This window comes from Rhipicephalus sanguineus, chromosome 7, assembly GCF_013339695.2.
Source record: "Rhipicephalus sanguineus isolate Rsan-2018 chromosome 7, BIME_Rsan_1.4, whole genome shotgun sequence".
NCBI lineage: Eukaryota > Metazoa > Arthropoda > Arachnida > Ixodida > Ixodidae > Rhipicephalus > Rhipicephalus sanguineus.
The window spans coordinates 137977947-137997954 of record NC_051182.1 but is presented as its reverse complement, the minus strand read 5'-3'; the positions used below and the strand labels follow the sequence as shown (position 1 = coordinate 137997954).

Below are 20008 nucleotides of genomic sequence, written 5' to 3'. Positions count from 1 at the left end.
AAACCCAAGGCTTCATGTAGGCTCGTGCCCAAACATACACCTGGGTGGATGTCTCCACATTCAATCAGGAGATGCTCCGTCGTTACCGTAGCTTCCACACAGCATGCGCTACATTATTGTTCTTAATCTCGTTTTGTAAAATAGTGAGCGCCCCTCGGCGTATACTTTGCAGACACTTGTAAGGTGGCTTTCTAGCAAGGATATTTTCTCACAAGACCTCTCGTTCCCAGACTGCTTTTTCTCACTCTAAGCGCTTTCCCCCGTCCCCGTTTCAGCGTGCGAGATCAGCACCACACAGTGCAGGAATGTCACGCCTCATTGTAAGTTCCCGCTTGCACAGAGAGAAAGGGCGAAACGAAAAAAAAAAACAAAAAAAAAAACAAACGAAACAAAGGTATTAGTGGTGACAGGAAAAAAAGTTTGTCTGCTAGCCTGTGGTCGGTGCTTTCGTGTGGAAAAGAAACTTGCTCGCAGATGCGCAGTATACTGTTTTGCAAGCTGTCTATTCAACATGGCAGCGCTAGCGACGTCATGCGAGCGTTAGCGGTTATAGCTAAAGTAAATCCCCACCCTTGGGCAAATCACATTACTGCATCACTGGCCTGTTGTGTGCGGGAGTGGAAAGGGTGACGTTCGCATGTGGCACCAGTTCAGGGCAAAAGAAGAAGGCGCCTGACTTTGGAGAGGGTTGGGTGTGGAGAAGAGATTCTTGTAGGGAAAAATATGAGAACGGGGAGAAGTGGCACTGTAACAGTTTCTCGCTCGAGGACACCACAACCGCGTCACTTCGAGGGAAGGGGGGAGAAAGATGGAAGAGAAGATAGAACGGGGTGAGCACACAATACAGATCACCGGGAGCACAGAAACAGAAGTTTCCTCGTCGACCAAGTGAAAGATCGTTGGGCGCGGTCTGAATCTATTGTTTGAATGCGGCTGGCGAGTTGCGCGACATCGATAAAATCGAGCACCGCGCGAAGGGCAAAGCGGACGCGTTGGATAGTTCCTGCCGGGTGTTGTACAGCGGCCAGCGTCGCACACGGCATCCCTTGCCTCTTGAAGACGCGCGCGAGCTCTTCCCGCTGGGGCGAGAGAGCGGGTCGATTGGGTCGATGTCTCAGTCACCGCCTCAATGAACACAGGAGGGCAGCCAAAGGTCCTGCTTTCTCTGCACGCTTAGGCATGCATTGCAGGGATGCACATTTAGGCATGCTCTGCTCCGCGAACTTCACAGGAACCGCAGTTTTGTTCCGTCACTCGGACAAGATTACAAGGGAAGTTTGCGAGGCGTTCCATATCAAAAAGGAGGGTCACAGGTGTGTGAGCCCGACGTCGCTTGCCCTAATAGATAAAGAAGTGTCTTGTCTGGACAACACTGCCTAGCGCCTTACAGGTTTCGACAGATATCTTTGAACACCTCGTCACTGTGTCAGGCCGATTTTTAAGCAATGTGTGACGTATATCGCTGAGTTAAGTATTCTGCGCAGTGACGCATGCGTGGTACCTATGTATGTTATTTTCTTCCGTTTTCCTTCATTAAAGTTTAGTTGAAAGTGAGCGCTCGCGCCATGTTGTTCTCTCTTTGTCTCCGTCGTAAGTGCGAGCTCTCCGGTAACGAAGAGGGAGCGGCGCATGTAATAAAGAGATGCTTTCTACTTTTCTTTTATCCCCCCTTACTCCACCCCTATAAAACACTGCGCCGTGTGGCCTAAAGGCAGACATAAATTAGGTGCCTTTTTCCTTTTCCTCCCGAACCACCAAGAAGAATATTTCCTCCTCACTGCAGTCACTGCAAATGGGCATGGGTACACAGCGGAGGCGGCCAGACGACCGACGGCGCGTGGCCTGTGGCACGCATGTACTCCACGTGTCGTTCCTCGCCGCCGACGTGCCGCAGATATGGTGGCGAAGAAACGGTGTAGCACATCATTTGCTCCTAGCATGCTCTGGGCGGTGAACGATGCGAGATGATGCGCCGCTAACGCCTGCTCGGTCTCCATGCGATATCTGTGGAGGATTTCGTCTTTCCCGCACCGTCCAGGATACCAGCCCTGCGAGCCTTTCTCGAGTTCGGGGCTCCTGCGGACCTCGCCTTGGGATTGTGCTCCCGCATTCACTGACAAGATACTCCATCTTCTCTCTTTCTTTATATAATCTTTACTTCCCCCTCCCTACAGGCGCTGAGCCGTGCCCCACGACGGGAGGCAGAAAATAGCGTCCTTTTATTATATTCCTTTCCGAATTATTTTCCCTCTCTCTCCCCCGGACGGAACCGGTCCGAAATGCGAGGATGAGGGAGCGCTCCTTTGTGTTGATCCTACCTTCCGGCAGATGGCGCAGCGGCATCGGGCAGCCGGAGGCTAGTATTCGCTCATAGGGGTGGTTGCGAGCGAGCTCTTGCCGGATGTTTTGGCGTGCTAGGCGTGCTGAATCCGTACGTTGACAGCGGAATCGCTGCGTCGTGTGCTGTCCTCGCCAGGTCGTCAGCAGCTTCATTCCCAGCGATGTGACCGACCTACGCGGCGGGCACTTGTTGGACGCGAACGCCACCGTAGGACACGCCGTCTGTAATACCGGCGAGCCAACTTTCGTGCGCCGCAGCACCCGCCCCTCCTAACTCGAACGGGACCTGGTGTCACAGTGCTGCTCGTACTCGTGGACACGAGCCCGTGACACCTACGGTTGGGACTATAACTACCCCATCATCCTCTCGCCCTACCATCCGAGCCGTGGGGCGACATGTGTGTATGGTGTGGTGAGGGGGGTGTTTTCCGCGAGTCGTGCACGAACCGAGAGCCCGCCAGTGGATGGGTGTGGAAGCCGCTGTGACGAGACATTAAGAGGAAAAAGAAGGGGATGGAAAACGTTTCACGACGAAGGGGAATGACATGCCAAGTGGGTTATAGGAGAGAACAGCATCGTTGTGAGCACAGATACCAGCAGTCACTTTGTGATAAGAAATACCGCGAAGTTCCGAGGTGAACCCAAGAGCTAATATGTTTACTTACAACCTTGACTAGGGCCCGCGAGTGCTACTTACTGCTAGCGTCTTCACTCCAACAGAGCAATAGGTAGACTGTTATTATCTTTTCAGTTCGCAGAAGAACGCCGCCTTTCAAGTGCCGTCTAGCGTCGCATCTGTGCTACCTCAGTACCTCTGCGTTCAACAGATTGTCAGGAGAGAGCCAACTTACGTGCCTTGCTCAAATTGCCATCTCGCGCGTGACATGGAGACCGGGCGCGCGTCAACGGTTTCTCGCATTTGAGAACGGAAGAACTCCCAGTGACTTGATCGCTCGCCATGCCCAAGCGTAAGCATACGAATGAGGACCAAGGGTGTTCTCGGAGAAAACCGAGGTCAATCATGTCAGTCTTCGAGTTTGAGAACAGTTGTTTCTCCGGCTCCAGCATAAGCTATCCTACTCAGTGCACGAGCAGCGAGAGTCGGCCTTGCGATATCTTCAGGAATCTTACCACATGGAACAAATTATTTTGTCATGTCGGTCTCGAGCTGAGGGAGCTTTACCCTGGCCAACTTTCTCTCGTCATAATGGATGGCAGATGGCGGTCCTGGCGGTGCTTTCCCAAGAAAGCACCGCCAGGACAGCACGAGGCCGCCACGCTTCTGCGCTGCCTGCTGACTTCCCACCGCTGTTTGGTTTCCGTGGTCTTGACCAGCCGCATTATTGAGGATCACCACCAAATCATATGCGACGCGTTACCCAAGAGTCCGAGCATTCGAAAGCTCGAGGTGTGCCTGAGCGCCCTCACTAAGATTGAGTTACAGAGCTTCGCTGTCGCGTTTCCACACCTGAAGTATCTGCAAGAGCTCAACTGCCAGATGATTCTGTTTGAGCGGAGTTTTTGCGAGGGTCTTTCGGAGTTGCTGATGAACACCGCATCCCTGATGACGCTCACACTGAGCGGGAGTTTTATGGAGGACGTAGACGGTTTGATCATTTTTCACGGACTCAAGCGAAACAGGACAGTTAGGACGCTCTCGTTAGGCAGGTGCGTAAGCGGGTTCTTGTCCCAGCGCGGCTTCGTGTTCGCCGACTACCTGTGCGAGAACCAGTCGCTTCGTAGCCTGATCGTGACGTCGTACTACACGAATGACGACTACGTACCGAATCTGATCATCCGTCCGCTTTTCAGCAACACCACAATCTCCGAGGTGAGCCTGATCGGTTTCTCGCTGGATAACGAGAACAGCCACCTCGTCGCCGAGATGCTCAGTGAAAACCGCTCGCTGAGAGCGTTCCACATGGTAGAGTGTGGTTTGTACAGGAATGACAGAGTAACCGAATCTGACGGCGTGTCCGGCCGGATCTGCCCGTGGATAAGAGCTCTCGGCGAGAACACTACGCTGGAGAGGCTGACTATGGATCTCTCTTGCTTCAACCTGGAAGAGTGCAGGTCTCTCTTCAAGGCACTCGCGTCCAACATATCCCTGAAGAGCATCGCCGTGGATCGTTTCGTACCCGCGACCGAGATATGTCGGGCCCTGCGGGAGACTGGCCTGCTGGAACGCTTGTCCTTCGCCAGACCACACGTTGTCAGGGACCCCATCGTCACACTCAGGGAGTGCAAGGAGCTGTCCTGCATCAGCATCAACTCGGTTGACCTCCGTGGGTTCGACCCATTGCATACCGCCCTGGGCTTGTTGCCTTCGTGCAGTCACGTGACATCACTGACCCTCACTGTATTGCAGCCATGGTTGGAGGACGATGCCATGTCCTTGATGACACCGTACATTAAGTCCACGAAGGTGCTCAGAGATCTGAAAATGACCTCATTCGCCAGAACCTCGTCAATCATGGACCGTGCTGAGAAGCTACTGATGCAAGCGTTGTGCTTCAACAAGAGCATACGCAAACTGTTCATTAAGGGGATCTACTTCGACGAGGTCGAGATTCAGATGCTCGTGGACAAGTTACAGGCCAGTCGGACGCTTTACAACCTGTCCTACTACCCGTACGACGACGGCACGTCGACCAAGCTGCTGACCCAGAAGCTGTCGCCGAGAGTGTCAAGCAACTACACGCTCCTCGGCATGCAGTTGAATAAGTGCTGGCCAATGCGCGACGACTTGTTCGCCGTTGGCAACGTCGTGCGTCGCAACTTATCGCTTGTGACGCGCGCGGCGCACTTCGTCATGGGCACGAGACACAAATACTGCGCCGCAGCTGCCGAATTGGTGCACTGGAACCCCGGGCTGGTGGCGAAAGTACAGGCACTCGCATCCGTCGACGAAAACGAGGCTGTGTCGCTAGTCGAGAACAGCGTCAAGAGCTTCTCCGAGTTGAACGACTTCATGTGCGTGGCAGGTGTTGTCAAGTACGGTGTGACTTGCAACAGACGCGATGACGGTCAGCTGCAACTGACCGACCTCAATCGAGACTGCTGGCTGCACATACGGCAGTACCTGAAGATGGATGACATCTTGGATGAGTGGTGTGCTCTTTGTATCCTATGCTGTTGCTAAGCGCAATGCATCCAAGATCGCGCGAATACAAGCTGTGTCGTTTTCGCGCGCCAGGTCTGCACAACGTCCTGTTTGTACTGACTGGTGGAGTATCAACTTTATGGCGAGTTTGTACGCGTAACTTGCTACTCGAAACATGAGCACCTCATTCGCGCCTTATAATTGGGATATTGGGTGATCTCAGACAACTATATACGCTTTCATTGGGTCATTAAACAGCAGATTCGTAAACTAGTGACAATTTGTGTGCTGTGATTGAGTCGTCGATGTCTTGTGTGCGATACTGTTGAGTGTATAGATGGATTCGGTTCATTGAGGGTTGGGGGCGGGGGAGGTAGTGCCACAGTGCGTAGTCACTGCGGCACCTTGTTCCTAATCGGCTGTAGACTCGCGAAACATGTATGCTAATAAGTGCTAGCACTGCGCGCCATTCAGATTGGCTCTGTACTTATTCTCGCGATGTAATTGTTGGGTAATATTTTGAAGAGACCATGGCAGCCAATTTTCAAGGGACACTTCTAATTATCCCCAGGTTTGGTTGGCGCAACCAAACGCAAAAAATAACGAGGTAGTGAGCGTGCAGTAATAATATTAGTCGCAAACTATGTGATCACTTCTTTAGGTATCAAAACAGCCTGTTTATTTCATCCTATATTTCTGTTGTGTGAGTTTGTATCATGCTAAGTAATCTCTTTGTTTTAGGAAACAACCGCTTGCAGTCATTATGTATATTATTACATATTTGTTGCAGAAGAAGCAGAACAGCGTTAGCCACGCGTGCATCATTTAAATGCGGACATGGGGCGCACGAATATGCTGTGTTTAATAATATACGGCATAAGATGTCATGTTTTAACATATATGGACGCAAAAATGGACTTGCATTTTTCCTCTACGACTCTTTTTATTTGTTCACTTATTTAGAAATGGTTAAAATTGGATATAACGAAACCTGATGATTTAACGAAGAAATTTCCATTCCTCGGGAAATCCCATAATATTCAGCATTGTCGCAAAAGCCGAAGTAACGAAGCTTTTCTCGACATACTAAGAATAAAGGCGACGAGTTCTTCCCAATTTTGACGCAGACAGGCTTTGTTTTCGAACGTGCGCCCTAACGCTACCGCGTTAAAACACTTAGACGATCTAGTTACGGCGTTAGCTTTACTTTGACCAGGCTGCACTCAACGCCCGTGCACAGAAAAACGCACCAGACAGCAGTCAGCAGCTCTACTGCGTACCAGATGGCGCTAGAGGCGGTGGTGGTATAGGGTGCCTTGACGCGCGAGGCACACTATGGTGGTAGCTTTGATTATCCCATTGTTTATGCGACAAGTAATACTGCTAATCACCTCGCAACTTTCTCGCTCGGCCCGCTAGCACAGTCGCTCCGTTCTTTCTCCGCCTCATCGCGTATCGGTAGACTATCACAGTTTTACGTCAGCGTGTAACTGGCCGGCACCGGCCGTATGTGGTATCCTCCATGTCTGAGCTTCATTACGCGGATGAAGCTCGGACCCCGAGTGAACGAGCGTAACGATGAAGGCTTGTTGGCGCATAATGAAAAGGCAGTTTCTTAGCGCTGGTGTAGACGAGGGCACATAGGAAGAGACACTAGAAACATGGGCTCTACTCGCAACAATAAAGCGGTTTGCGTAGGAAACTAATTCCTTTGTCAGACAGCGTTAGCGAAGTCTTGCTGATACAAGAGCATCTGTAATAGCCAATCTGCTCACTTTCTATTATTAATCGGGTGACTTCGCAGTTGCTCTTTCCAACAATGACAGTATTGTCAACCAACGGCACACACGCGTATTCTTGGCAATGTATTGCCAGAAAACCATCTGCGGGCGTCTTATTGCACTTATAGTGGTGTTATCGAAGAGGAGCGTTCACGCACCTTCCTGTTTGTCCGATATGAAAACGCTGGCAAGATAACGGAATGCGATAAAGAACACCTTATTCGCAATAAAAAAACACTTTCATTTGTGGTTTTTATTGCAGTTGTAATTAGTCTTGTTTGGATTAGTTTTTTTACTCAAACTTAGTAGTTTCTTAGGCGCTGTGAAAACAACCTGTACATTGTCCCGAGCCGCTATTTTGTTTAGGTTGTGCGATATCTGGTGGATATACGGATTTACAGCTACCTTGGGTTTAGGTTTGTCAACAGCAGGACTCCCGTTGGTGCTACGTACGGCACGACTAGCTTTTAGGCGCCGCAGTACACCTTCACCTACCGATACTAACAAAGCAGTGGGATAACCGGATGTCAAAAGTCGCGACACTTGCTCATTGAAGCTGGTTTGCATCAGATGGCAACATGGCTTATCGGGTGCATTATTAAAACATAGCTTGGTGACACCACGCTTTATCAGTTTGGAATGACAGGAATGAAATGGTAAAAGCGCGTTATTAGCCCTGGGTCTGTAACACCAGCTGTCTCAGTCTGCGCCTCAGTGAACACAGGAATGCAGTCAAAGGTCCTGCTTTGTCTGCACACTTAGGCATGCATTGCATGGATCAAAGGCGCCCGCAGAAATTTTGGCAGGACGGTGCATCCGCAAGGGGGCTAGCCTTTCTTTCGTTGCCGTGCCGCGACGGCAAGAAGGGGCGGATCCAGCCACTCATTTTAGGGGGGGGGGGTCGCTTGAATAAAACTGGAGCGGGGGGGGGGGCTGACTTTTGTTTTTAGCAGTTACTATTATTAAAAGGACCCCACCACAGCATAAACTGGTTCCATGCACTCATATATATATATATATATATATATATATATATATATATATATATATATATATATATATATATATATATATATATATAATCTTAATAAATTGGAAGAATTACTACAAATTACGGGCTACCACACTATATGCCCATTTTGCTGCGCTAAGCCTGTGTTAGAAATCGGGCTGCGTGTCCGGTGCGAACATGGGTCGGTAGTGTCTTGTTGGGTAGTCATCAGGATAAGTTGATGGAAGGCAGAAACCTATATATACAAGTATTTACATTATTCAGATCACAGGGAACAGGCATGGTGCTTGCCGGTGCACCAGCACCGGAATAAATGATCAGATTGAGGTCCACCCCATTTTCCCTCTCTCCACGCGGTCACCAGGATTCCACCAATCCTGGAACCTTGATAGGGTCATAATGATGAGCACACACCTGCACTTCAAAATTCAATGTCCCCTTGACCGCGCAGGACTTCAGAGTATGAGGACCACCACCTCTCACAATCCTATCGTGAATTATAGGAGGCTCGTTGACTTCGCGTCGTCAGCACTTGCACGCGGATTATACGTTTGGACAAAAATCGCCCGTATGGCGCCGAAGAGACGACACGGCAGGTGCACGGTGCGCTATTAGAGTATTTTAGCAAGGTACGGAAACACGGTAGGCAAATAGGGTATGGGATTACGGTAGCGGTCGTCCTCTCTCGCTTGTCCGCTCCCAGTTCCAGTGACGCACTAGTGCGTCCCCCGAACGACAGGTGGATCCTTAAGAATGCACGGGCTTACAGGCAATAATGAGGCGTGACACCACACAGTAATTTTTGAAAAAGCTTTTGTGGCGTTGGGGTGCCTTCACCGGCAAAAGGTCGACGACCTGGAAAGGAGGAGCGGTAGCGTCATACGGTAGCGTATTTGCGTACCGTATTTCCGTAACTATAGTCGGATACAACATTGGAAGGCAGGAGAGGCCCCGCCCAGACCGAAGCTAAAGAAATAGTCCCGCTCATACACGCGCCGATGTTCTCCGAAGGCGGAGCCACAGGCCGTCCCGCTCATGACGTCAGTCCCGAGTGCGCGCCCATTGGTGCAGGCTTGTGTTCATCCGCCTTTGAGGAGGAAATGCCGCTGCCTTATAAAGTTGTATCCGACTATAGCTAAAACTCTGAGCACGAGCAAGATATGCTGAATATATGAGCGTGCGACATATCGCTTGTACTTTAACAAAGTGATCTCAGTCAGTGTGGCATTGCTTCAGTACATTTGAAACTTCCGAGCACAAAATCGTGGGCAGCGTTTATTTCATGCAAAAGAAAACAATTCATGTTTATATGTCTTGGAAAACATACCTTGAAGTTTTTTAACATACGGAAAAAATATGCTGCAGCAAAAAGTACTTAATTCAATCATAATGTTATAGCGGATTATATAGGATATTAGTACATTCCTCGTAACTGCATTAGAAGGGCTTCAGAAAGATACTCTATACACCAATTTCACAAGGAGGCTGCCATTTTTAAAGCACTCCACCGCCGCAGCGCCGTCTATCGTCTGCGACGTTTCGCCGCCCCTCCGGTGTGTGGGGTTCCGCGGCGGTGTATGCAGCGTATATGCGCTCGGTTCACAAGGTATTGCTGTTCTTCGCGGTACACGGGCAAAACAGGGCAACGCTTTTCGAGTGTAAAGGCGCTGATAAATAATCGCTAAGCTTTCAGTTTCAAAATGGCTGAAACAGCAAGCAGCGGCGGCCCACGAGACGTTCCCGCAGCAGCGCCGACGATGAGAATAATGCCAATGCAGTTCTTAAGCAGCATGTGTAAATTGGTAATTGCTTTGTATGTTTTGTTATAGCTGGCCGGGCGAGGTTCTTGGAATAATCACTATAAAAGAGCGTTAACATTTAGGACAACTGTCGAAGTATAATCGGAGAAACGTAAATGGAGACGAGCGAACACGTAGGCCATTGTCCGGCTGCGCGCTAGGTGCGCGCATTAGTGTTTAAGATGCCTCCCGAGTTTCCGTGCCGTGATTATTCAAGTTCAACGTAACTCTAATCCCTAATAGACCACTTTGGTTCCGCTTGGCACGTTGCAATACAATGTTCACGGAACGACAGGAGCACAAACACCGACGCATGTGTTTATTCGTGTCGCCGTCGTAGCTTGTGGCCTCTGATCCTTGCACAGGATAAGTAACAGAAGTACGACGTGTGAGCTCAAAATTCGGCGTAGAAACAACACCGATGATAAAAATAAGCCTTTTGCACATCTGGAAGCGTGGCATGGCGTAAGTTCGCTTCGGCGCGAGCCGCCGCCACTAGCGATACGCCGAAAGGGCGCTCGTTTTTGGTAACATTATTGTCAATTTGTTTTCTGGCGAGTATTTCAGAAGCATTACGACGAGCGCACGTGTCCAGGTAACGACCTGGCTTTAACGAACGTGGGCCGATTATTCACGACGCTCAGGCTGCCGCGCAAAAAAAAAAAAAGTGCGGTTGTGACGATAACCGGGGTATACCCCGGTTATCGTCACAAAATCGAAAAGTCGAGAAAGAACGTGCTCTCGACGAAACGTTAGAAACGCGTACCTACGCCAAAGAACACATGTCATATGGGCCCTTCTGTCATGTAGATTGAAAAGTGCTCATTCAATAATCTCGAAATTGCACGCACTAAGATGGAACATTTTCTAGCCGCAGGCATTGTAAATCATGTGCTGTAGCATAGAAATCAGATAGGTTCATGATGACAACTCTTGGCCAAACATTTTGTGCATTAATCGTCAGCCTTGACATTGGTTCTCTTTGGTGCAGATGATAAAGTGTACCAGCACCCAAGCACAATCACAAGCTGGTGTGGTGACTTGGAGAAATGGCCATAAGTGCAGACACCACATATAATAATATACTATTTGTCGGAGAAGAAGGCGTGCGACCTGAGAGAAGCGAAGTCATTTATAAACATTGTGCACTTCGCATGCCTTGGCTGCCAGTCTTTCAGGCTTCCGTAGCTGTTTCCGCAGCCAAACACAGCGCAGTGGTAGCTTGTCGACTTGTTCTCGTCCGACATTTCGATTTGCGGCAGCACAATTGTTTCAGCATGTCGAAAAATGGAAACACGCTGACCTCTCACGCACCACGCAGTGCAAAACTGCGGCAGCGGTCGGCCGAGGTGGAGAGAGAGAAAGCGGTGAAAATACACCGGTTTCTAGGCTACGCTCCTCCTCTCCGTGAAAACGGTCTATAGTCAGTTTGCGGATTTCCTGGCTGCTCTGAACAGCTCAATAACGACGAATTGCAGGATATACTTGGCTGAATACTGGCGTGACTGGCATCTCCAATACTGCAGCTAGCAATGATAGGCATGTTTCAAGTCTTCTTGAACTCAAAAACAAAACAATCTAGGGGGGATGATATCAAACCTTAAGTTCTAAACGCAAGCTATATATTTGTGCATGACCTACGCTTACCTTGTGTCGCCGGGACGGGTCAAGTGGCAACCACAGTACCAGTCTCCAAACTCATACGACTATACAGTGGTTGTTGAGGAAAGAGGCACTTCTTTCTGTCTCCCAGTAGGTGGATAGCAAAACGGCGCGTCGTCTGCTACAGCACTTCCGGTTCTAGGAACCGTCAAGGCTCAGCTCGTCGCTGCTTCAAGTTGTGTGCGGTTCAGTGTAATCGGGGAGGAGGCAAGATAACTGGTAACAACCGCGTCGCAGAAAGTACGTGTTTTCTCCCCGGTTACACTGAACGGCACACACCTTGAAACAGCGAAGAGCTAGGCATCGAACCGGAAGACGTCATTTTGCTATCCACCTGTTGGGGATAGAGTTACTGTATATGCTACCTTTAGGTAGCAGAGTTGCGCATCTGTCTTCCCAACGCCGCTAGCAACCATGCATTGCGGAGAAGCTGCCGCTTGGGCCAATTTGTTTATTTCTCGACGCCGCCGCTGCAGCGAGCTGAATTAACACTAGCCATCGACAGCCAACGTTTATCGTCGGTCTTCGACACGCCAGACAGGTTAATCGGCGACACGGTAGGCATGTCGCCTGCAAAAACGAAGTGCGACTTCACCGCATAACTGTGGTTGCTAGCCGGACCTATGCGCAACTCTGCTACCTAAAGGTAGCATATACAGTGACTCTAGTTGGGGACACGGCTCAGCGCCATCTCATAGGACTCGGGTAGTAACGCGCACGTTTAGACACTCGCAGGACGGTGGGACACTCGCCAGCCGCCTGTGCCTTGTCAATGCGCACCGCTGTTTCCCGCCAAATTTGAGAGTGGAAATCCTTGGCGTAAACAAAGGCGATGCAGCCACTTTCCTTTCACTCCTACGCTGTAAGAAGTGCAGTGCAATGTCAAACCTACAGCATTACGACTGCACTTCGAAAAACCTGCAGCTGCCGCGGAAGCTCTCCCATGCTTTTCGCCGAAAGAATAAAGAGAGAAAGAAGTGAAAGGTGAGACCATGCGTGAGACAAAAACGCTTTAGCAAGATATGGCAGTGACGGTAATACCCTACGTTCCAGTAATTTCGGCAGCCTAATACCTGCAGGTGCATCGTTTCAAGAACCTCTTACCTTTGAGTTCTCAGAGGGACAACTTCGTGCCAAGCGACAAGCTGCACTGGGAATGCCGGAAAAAGCAGTGGCGTACCAACTCGTTCGCGAATGGGGGGGCTGGCGTCACTCGCTCCGTCCGCCATATATATATATATATATATATATATATATATATATATATATATATATATATATATATATATATAGCCTTTAGCCTGTTCTTCATATGAGCATTCCATCTGCAAACTTCACACTCTCAGTTTGGCGTTGTAAATACGGTGAGTATGAAGAATCTGCTATGACTCTAGTACCTTAAATTCTCACTTATTAAACAAAACATGTGGCTGACAAAGCGAGGTACTTAGCAGAAGTCTTCAGAATAAGCCAGTGCCAATTTCTTTACTGTTAGAGACCTCTAATGTAAAGTCTTTATAAAGAAAAAGACCAAGTTCAGTCAATTATTATTTAGAGAAACCACATTGAGCTGGTTGTGTATACTATAAGATTATAAATGACTACTAATTTGTATACTTGGTGTCATTCCTTGCCCTCCTACTTGTCCCAGCTTGGGTGGGGGCTGGACGAGAAAGCGGTGAAGTGGCCCTTTACTCCTCCCCTCCGGCTTCTCCAAGTGAATAGGCTACGTACACTGTGTAAGCTCACACTTTCTGTGAAAAAATGTGGACGATTATAACGTCAAAGTACCCCGCATCCTTTCATTCCGTATAGGTTGTTAGCTGTTATTGACTGGTCGAAATTTTCTTGGTCGGGCTCACAGCACCTGCTCGTAACACGACGCAACAAATTACGCGTAAGTGATCCACCGCGTAATTACCACATACGCATGACTACGCAAAAAAAAATAAACTGTTTTCAATACGGCGTATTGTTGGTCATTGGCTCTTTGTTATTCGTCAATAAGTTTTTGGTGTGCCATAAAATCACCTCTTTGTTACTCGACGTCACAAGTCTGCGAAAGCTCGCGGCGTTAAACTTAAAGGGACCGACAACTGACTTTTCTCGACCCTGTTTTTTACGGCGAGACAGGAAGCTTATCCTTCGTAGCGTTTGTAGCTGCAGATGTTTATCCTAAAAGCACGTAGTTATTTTATAAGCAGTATTTTTCGATCTGAAAGGCTCCAAACACGCATGAAGGCTTGCTCCAGCAACGCTGAGAATTGATAGCAATGCCGCTAGCCCTTGTGAAAGCTGTCGTTGTTCTGCAATGATCTCATGCCGCGAAAAGCCATCCATGACACAGGCGCAGGCAACCTTGGTCGCAGGCGCGCACAACCAGCACAACGCTGTACAAATACCGAGAAGGTGTAAAAGCCACATCATCTCATTGTAAGAGCATGCTATTTTCAAAAATGGCTGGAAAGCTCGAAATAAAGGTGGTTAAGCATAGCTACAGTAACTCGCCAAGCGAAGGCAGCACCGCTTTGTTGCATACAACTAACGCAGGCCTATATGTACATTTTTATGGAGTAATATCTTTTAATATAAAGAAATGAACAATATTTCAGTACTAACAGAAAAGTCATCGAACGCATACACCAATCAATGGTCACGTGACCGGCTTCATCGGACCGTGTATGATTTTGCCGCCAGAGGCGCCAAAGGTCATTTTTCGCGACTTTCAATGAAGAAATAAAAATATAAATGCGCCTCTCATGAGATAAACAGGGTTGGTTTGAGTCAATGCAACGGACAATCTTTCCATCAGTGCAGTCATCTCATTTCATGTTCCGGGCAGTTGTCGGTCCCTTTAAGTGTTCACAATAAGCGGCTTATTACTGTGCTGAACATTAAATTTTTTGAATAACCAGACAGTGCCTTATTGTGAACGTAATTCAAGAAGGCTGCCCGCCAATCACATTGGCAAGGGCTACTTATAGTAGCGGGCGAGAGGGATTCATATGTGTATAATAGATACTTTCAGTTGTAGTACAACGATGTTTGAGCTGTTCTTGCGCGTACACAACTCTGTGAACTCATCGTTGCTGACAGAGAGATAGAAAGAGAAATAAACATTATTAGGAACAGACACAATCCTTTGCAGGTGGGCAGCCTTCTTAGTCCACAAAACCGTGGACGCTGATCATCTCTCTGGTGAGGTAGATCAAGTTACGGGGCAACCTTGAAAGCTCGGCTTCTCAATGTGTTCGAGTCCACTGCCTTGTTACACGCCGCCGCGATCTCTGCAGGCTACCATATAATAAGCAAGGTGAATCAGGCTAATCGGAGACTAAAGTGGGAATCTTTTTTAGTTCTCCTGGCTCGGAACAACTAAAATACTCGACACTTTTGCACACTCATCAACTCACAGCAGCTTATATGAATGAGTAGCGATGCTATTCGTTTTCAAGGAAAGAAACTCTATTTCCTAAAAAAAGGAGAGCGTTTGATCGGGCTGTAATACGTTTACTGGTTCCCGCCCGTATTTGCGCCGCTCATAACTTAAATTTCAGGACAGGCAGAATAAAATAATATCATGACAGACTGCTGTAATGTTATAAAGCCCCTGCTGAGCGATAGCCTCCTCTACAATGCTCGACCGTATTGCGCGAAAGCATGGAATAGGCAGCCCGCACCGCATAGAGCCTACAGTGCGTGGTCAGGAAACACCGAGGACAGTCGTCACAGCAGAACCGTAGGACCAATTTTATTACATAATTACGTTATTGCTGTGTTCAAGTAAAACTTTGCCTCGCTTGTTAACTTCCGAATCTGCAGGCGACAATGACCACTGTCGATAGTGCAAAGTTGGGGGGGGGGGGAATAGCGCCCCCCTTGTCCCCCCGGTAGATACGCCTATGGTGGTGGCGAAGAAACGCTGTAGCACATCATTTGCTCCTTGCCTGCTCTGGGCGGTGAACGATGCGAGACGGTGCGCCGCTATCGCCTACTCGGTCTCCATGCGATAACTGTGGAGGACCTCTTCTTTCCCGCACCGGCCAGGATACCAGCCCTGCGAGCCTTTCTCGAGTTCGTGGTTCCTGCGGACCTCGCCTTGGCTTTGTGCTCCCACCTGCTCAGACAAGATACTCTCTTGTCCTCTACTCTCTCCTTCTCGCTATCTTCTCTCCTACTTTATGTCATCTTTACTTCCCCGTCCCTGAGGGTCTGAGCCGTGCCCCACAACGGGAGGCAGAAAATAGCGTCCTTTTATGATCCTCTTTCTTTCCGAATCATTCTCCCTCTCTCTCTCCCAGACGGAACCGGACCGAAATGCGAGGAGGAGATAGCGCTCCTTTCTGTTGATCCTACCTTCCGGCAGATGGCGCGGCGGGCAGCCGGAGGTTTGGGGTGGCCGCGCACGTCGGGGCGGTCGGGGTGGTTGGGAGCGAGCTCTCGCCGGATGTTTTGGCGTGTGTTGGCGTGCTGAATCCATGGAGTCCGCGTACGTTGACAGCGGAACCGCTGCGTCGTGTGCCGTCCTCGCCAGGTCGTCGGCAGCTTCGTTCCCAGCGATGTGACCGACATTGTCGGACGCAAACGCCAGCGCAGGACTCGCCATCTGTAACAACGGCGAGCCAAGCTTTGTGCGCCGCAGCAACTGCCGCTCCTCACTCGGCCTGACACTGGTGTCACAGTGCTGCTCGTACTCGTGGACACGAGCCACTGACAGCTCCGCTTGGGACTACTAACTACCCCGTCGTCCTCTCGCCCTACCATCCGAGCCGTGCGGCTACATGTGTGTATGGTGTGGTGAGGGGGGTGTTTTCCGCGAGTTGTGCACGAACCGAGAGCCCGCCAGTGGATGGGTGTGGAAGCCGCTGTGACAAAACAGTAAGAGGAAAAAGGAAGGGGATGGAAAAACGTCTGACGACGACGGGGAATGACAGGCCAAGTGGGTTTAAGGAGAGAACAGTATCGTTGTGAGCACAAAGATACCAGGAGTCACTTTGAGCTAAGAAATACTGTGAAGCTCCAAGGTGAAAGCAAGAGCCGATATGTTTACTTCGAACCTTGACTGCATTTCTAAGGGCCCGCGAGTGCTACTTACTGCTAGCGTCTCCACTCCAACAGAGCAATAGCTAGACTGTTATTCTCCGTTCGGAGAAAAACGCCGCTTTTCAAGCGCCGTCGCGCGTCGCATCTGTGCTGCCTCTGCGTTTGTCAGGAAAGGAAGCTTGCGTGCGTTGCTCAAATTGCCATCTCCGAGATTAGGCGGCGTCGCGCGTGACATGGAGACCGGACACGCGTCAGCGGTTTGTCGCATTTGTGGACGGAAGAACTCCCAGTGACTGGATCATTCGCCATGCCCAAGCGCAAGCGTACGAATGACGACCAAGGGTGTTCTCGGAGCAAACCGATGTCAATCACGTCAGCCTTCGAGTTTGAGAACAGTCGTTTCCACTGCTTCAGCATAAACTATCCGACTACGTGCAGGAGCAGCGAGGGTCGGCCTTGCGATATTTTCAGGGACCTTACCACATGGAACAAATTTTTCACGGATGTCGGTCTCCTGCTAAGGGAGCTTTACCCTGGCCAACTTTCTCTCGTCACAGTGGATGGCCTACACATTCCCTTGGAGTCGCCGCGACGCCAGCACGCGGCCGCTACGCTTCTGCACCGCCTGCTGATTTATCACAGCTGTTTGGTTTCCGTGGTCTTGACCAGCCGCATTATTGAGAACCACAACCAACTCATATGCGACGCGTTGCCCAAGAGCCCGAGCCTTCGAAAGCTCGAGGTGTGCATGTGCGACATCACCATGCTTGAGTCACAGAGCTTCGCTGTCGCGTTTCCACTCCTGAACCATCTGCAAGAGCTGAACTGCGAGATGAATACATTTGAGCGGAGTTTCTGCGAGGGTCTTTCGGAGTTGCTGGTGAACACCGCATCCCTGATGACGCTCAAACTAAGCGCAAATTTTATGGAGGACGAAGACGGGGTGGTCATTTTTAACGGACTCAAGCGAAACAGGACAGTTACGACGCTCTCGTTAGGCAGGTGCGTAAGCAGGTTTTTGCCCCAGTGCGGCTTCGTGTTCGCCGACTACCTGTGCGAGAACCAGACGCTTCGTAGCCTGAGCGTGACGTCGTGCTGCCCGAAAGACGACTACGTACCGTCTCTGATCATCCGCTCGCTGTTCAGCAATACCACTATCTCCGAGGTGAGCCTGGTCGATTTCTCGCTGGATAACGAGAACAGCCGCTTCGTAGCCGAGATGCTCAGTGAAAACCGGTCGCTGAGGGCGTTCCACATGGTAGAGTGTGATTTGTACAGCAGTCACAGAGTCACCGAATCGGATGGCGTGTCCGGCCGGATCTGTCCATGGATAACAGCTCTCGGCGAGAACGCTACGGTAGAAAGGCTGACTATGGATCTCTCTTGCTTCAACCTGGAGGAGTGCAGGTCTCTCTTCAAGGCAATCGCGTCCAACAAGTCCCTGAAGAGCATCGCCGTGGATCGTTTCTTACCCACGACCGAGATATGTAGGGCCCTGCGAGAGACTGGCCTGCTGGAACGCTTCTCCTTCTCCAGACCACACGTTGTCAGCGACCCCGTCATCACACTCAGGGAGTGCAAGGAGCTGTCCTACATCAGCATCACCCCGACTGCCCTCAGTTTTTTCGACTCATTTCATACCGCCCTGGACTTGTTGCCTTCGTGCAATCACGTGACATCGCTGGCCCTCAGGGGATTGCGGCTGCGGTTGGAGGACAATACCATGTCGTTGATGGCACCGTACATTAAGGCCACGAAGGTGCTCAGATATCTGAAAATTAGCTCATTCCCCAGAACCTCGTCAACCATGGACCGTCCTGAGAGGCTACTGATGCAAGCGTTGTGCTTCAACAACAGCATACGCAAGCTGTTCATTAGGGGGATCTATTTCGACGAGGTCGAGATTCAGATGCTCGTGGACAAGTTACAGGCCAGTCGGACGCTTTACAACCTGTCCTACCTACCGTACCTAGACAAGAGGTCGGCCAACCTGCTGACCCAGAAGCTGTCACCGAGAGTATCAAGCAACTACACGCTCCTCGGCATGCAGTTGTGTAGGTGCTGGCCAATGCGCGACGACTTGTTCGCCATTGGCAACGTCGTGCGCCGCAACCTATCGCTTGTGACGCGCGCCGCGCACTTCGTCATGGGAACGAGACACAGATACTGCGCCGCAGCTGCCGAATTGGTGCACTGGAACCCCGGGTTGGTGGCGAAAGTGCAGGCACTCGCATCCGTCGACGAAAACGAGGCTGTGTCGCGAATCGAGAACAGCGTCAAGAGCTTCTCCGAGTTGGACGACTTCATGTGCGTGGCAGGTGTTGTCAAGTATGGTGTGACTTGCCACAGACGCGATGACGGTCAGCTGCAACTGACCGACCTCAGTCGAGACTGCTGGCTGCACATACGGCAGTACCTGAAGATGGGTGACATCTTGGATGCCTGGTAGGCTGCGGATCTTTGTGTCCTATGCTGTGGTCAAGTGCAGTGCATCCAAGATCACGCGAATTCATGCTGTGTCGTTTTCGCGCGCCACCTCTGCGCAACGTCCTGCGTGTACTGACTGGTGCAGTATCTACTGTATGGCGAGTTTGTACGCGTAACTTGCTACTCGAAACATCAGTGCCTCATTCGCGACTAATAATTTGGACATTGGGTGATCTCAAACAACTTTATACGCTTTCATTGGGTCATTAAACAAGAGTTTCGTAAAGTAGTGACAATTTGTGTGCTGTGATTGAGTCGTCGACAGCTTGTGTGCGATATTGTTGAGTGTATAGATGCATTCGTTTCATTGAGGAAGGGGAGGGGGGGGGGTCTGGCAAAGGCAGCAGCCGCAGTGACTATGCACGGCGGCACCTTGTTCCTAATCGGCTGCAGACTCGCGAAACATGTACGCTTCCGGGCAGTCTTGGGCAGTAACTAGTTACTCGTAATGCATTACCGCTAACTAGCTACTTTTAAGTAAGAGGAACTTGTAACTAACACTGTTACTATTTTCACAGTAACTGTAACGGCAAATACCTTTACAGTTACTTCTGTCGTTATAAAAAATGATTCAACAGCAACACTCGTTAAAGGGACGCTAAAGGCAAATATTAAGTCGGCGTTGATTGTTGAAATAGCGGTCCAGAAACCTCGTAGTGCTACTTTTGTACCAAGGATGTGCTTATTTTGAAATAAAATCATGTTTTAGTTTTCCGCATTGCGTTAGCGCACTTCAAATCACCCGCCTGAAAGCGGTCTTTCTGAAGTCACTGTGGCCGTG

The 20008-nt window shown here is 49.9% G+C and overlaps 1 protein-coding gene across 2 annotated transcripts in view; it reads left to right on the top strand.

The window, feature by feature from the left end:
- Window positions 1-19506, top strand: part of LOC119400063 (uncharacterized) — a 28456-nt gene extending 8950 nt beyond the window's left edge. The window contains exon 2 of one of the 2 annotated variants that reach the window (XM_037666988.2): window positions 16715-19506. In XM_037666988.2, coding sequence (XP_037522916.1) covers window positions 17048-19189 — 2142 coding nt within the window. In that variant the 5' untranslated portion in view covers window positions 16715-17047 and the 3' untranslated portion in view covers window positions 19190-19506. The remainder of the gene's footprint in view (window positions 1-16714) is intronic. The other variant, XM_049417953.1, reaches the window with a different exon arrangement.
- The last annotated feature ends 502 nt before the right edge of the window (window positions 19507-20008 follow it).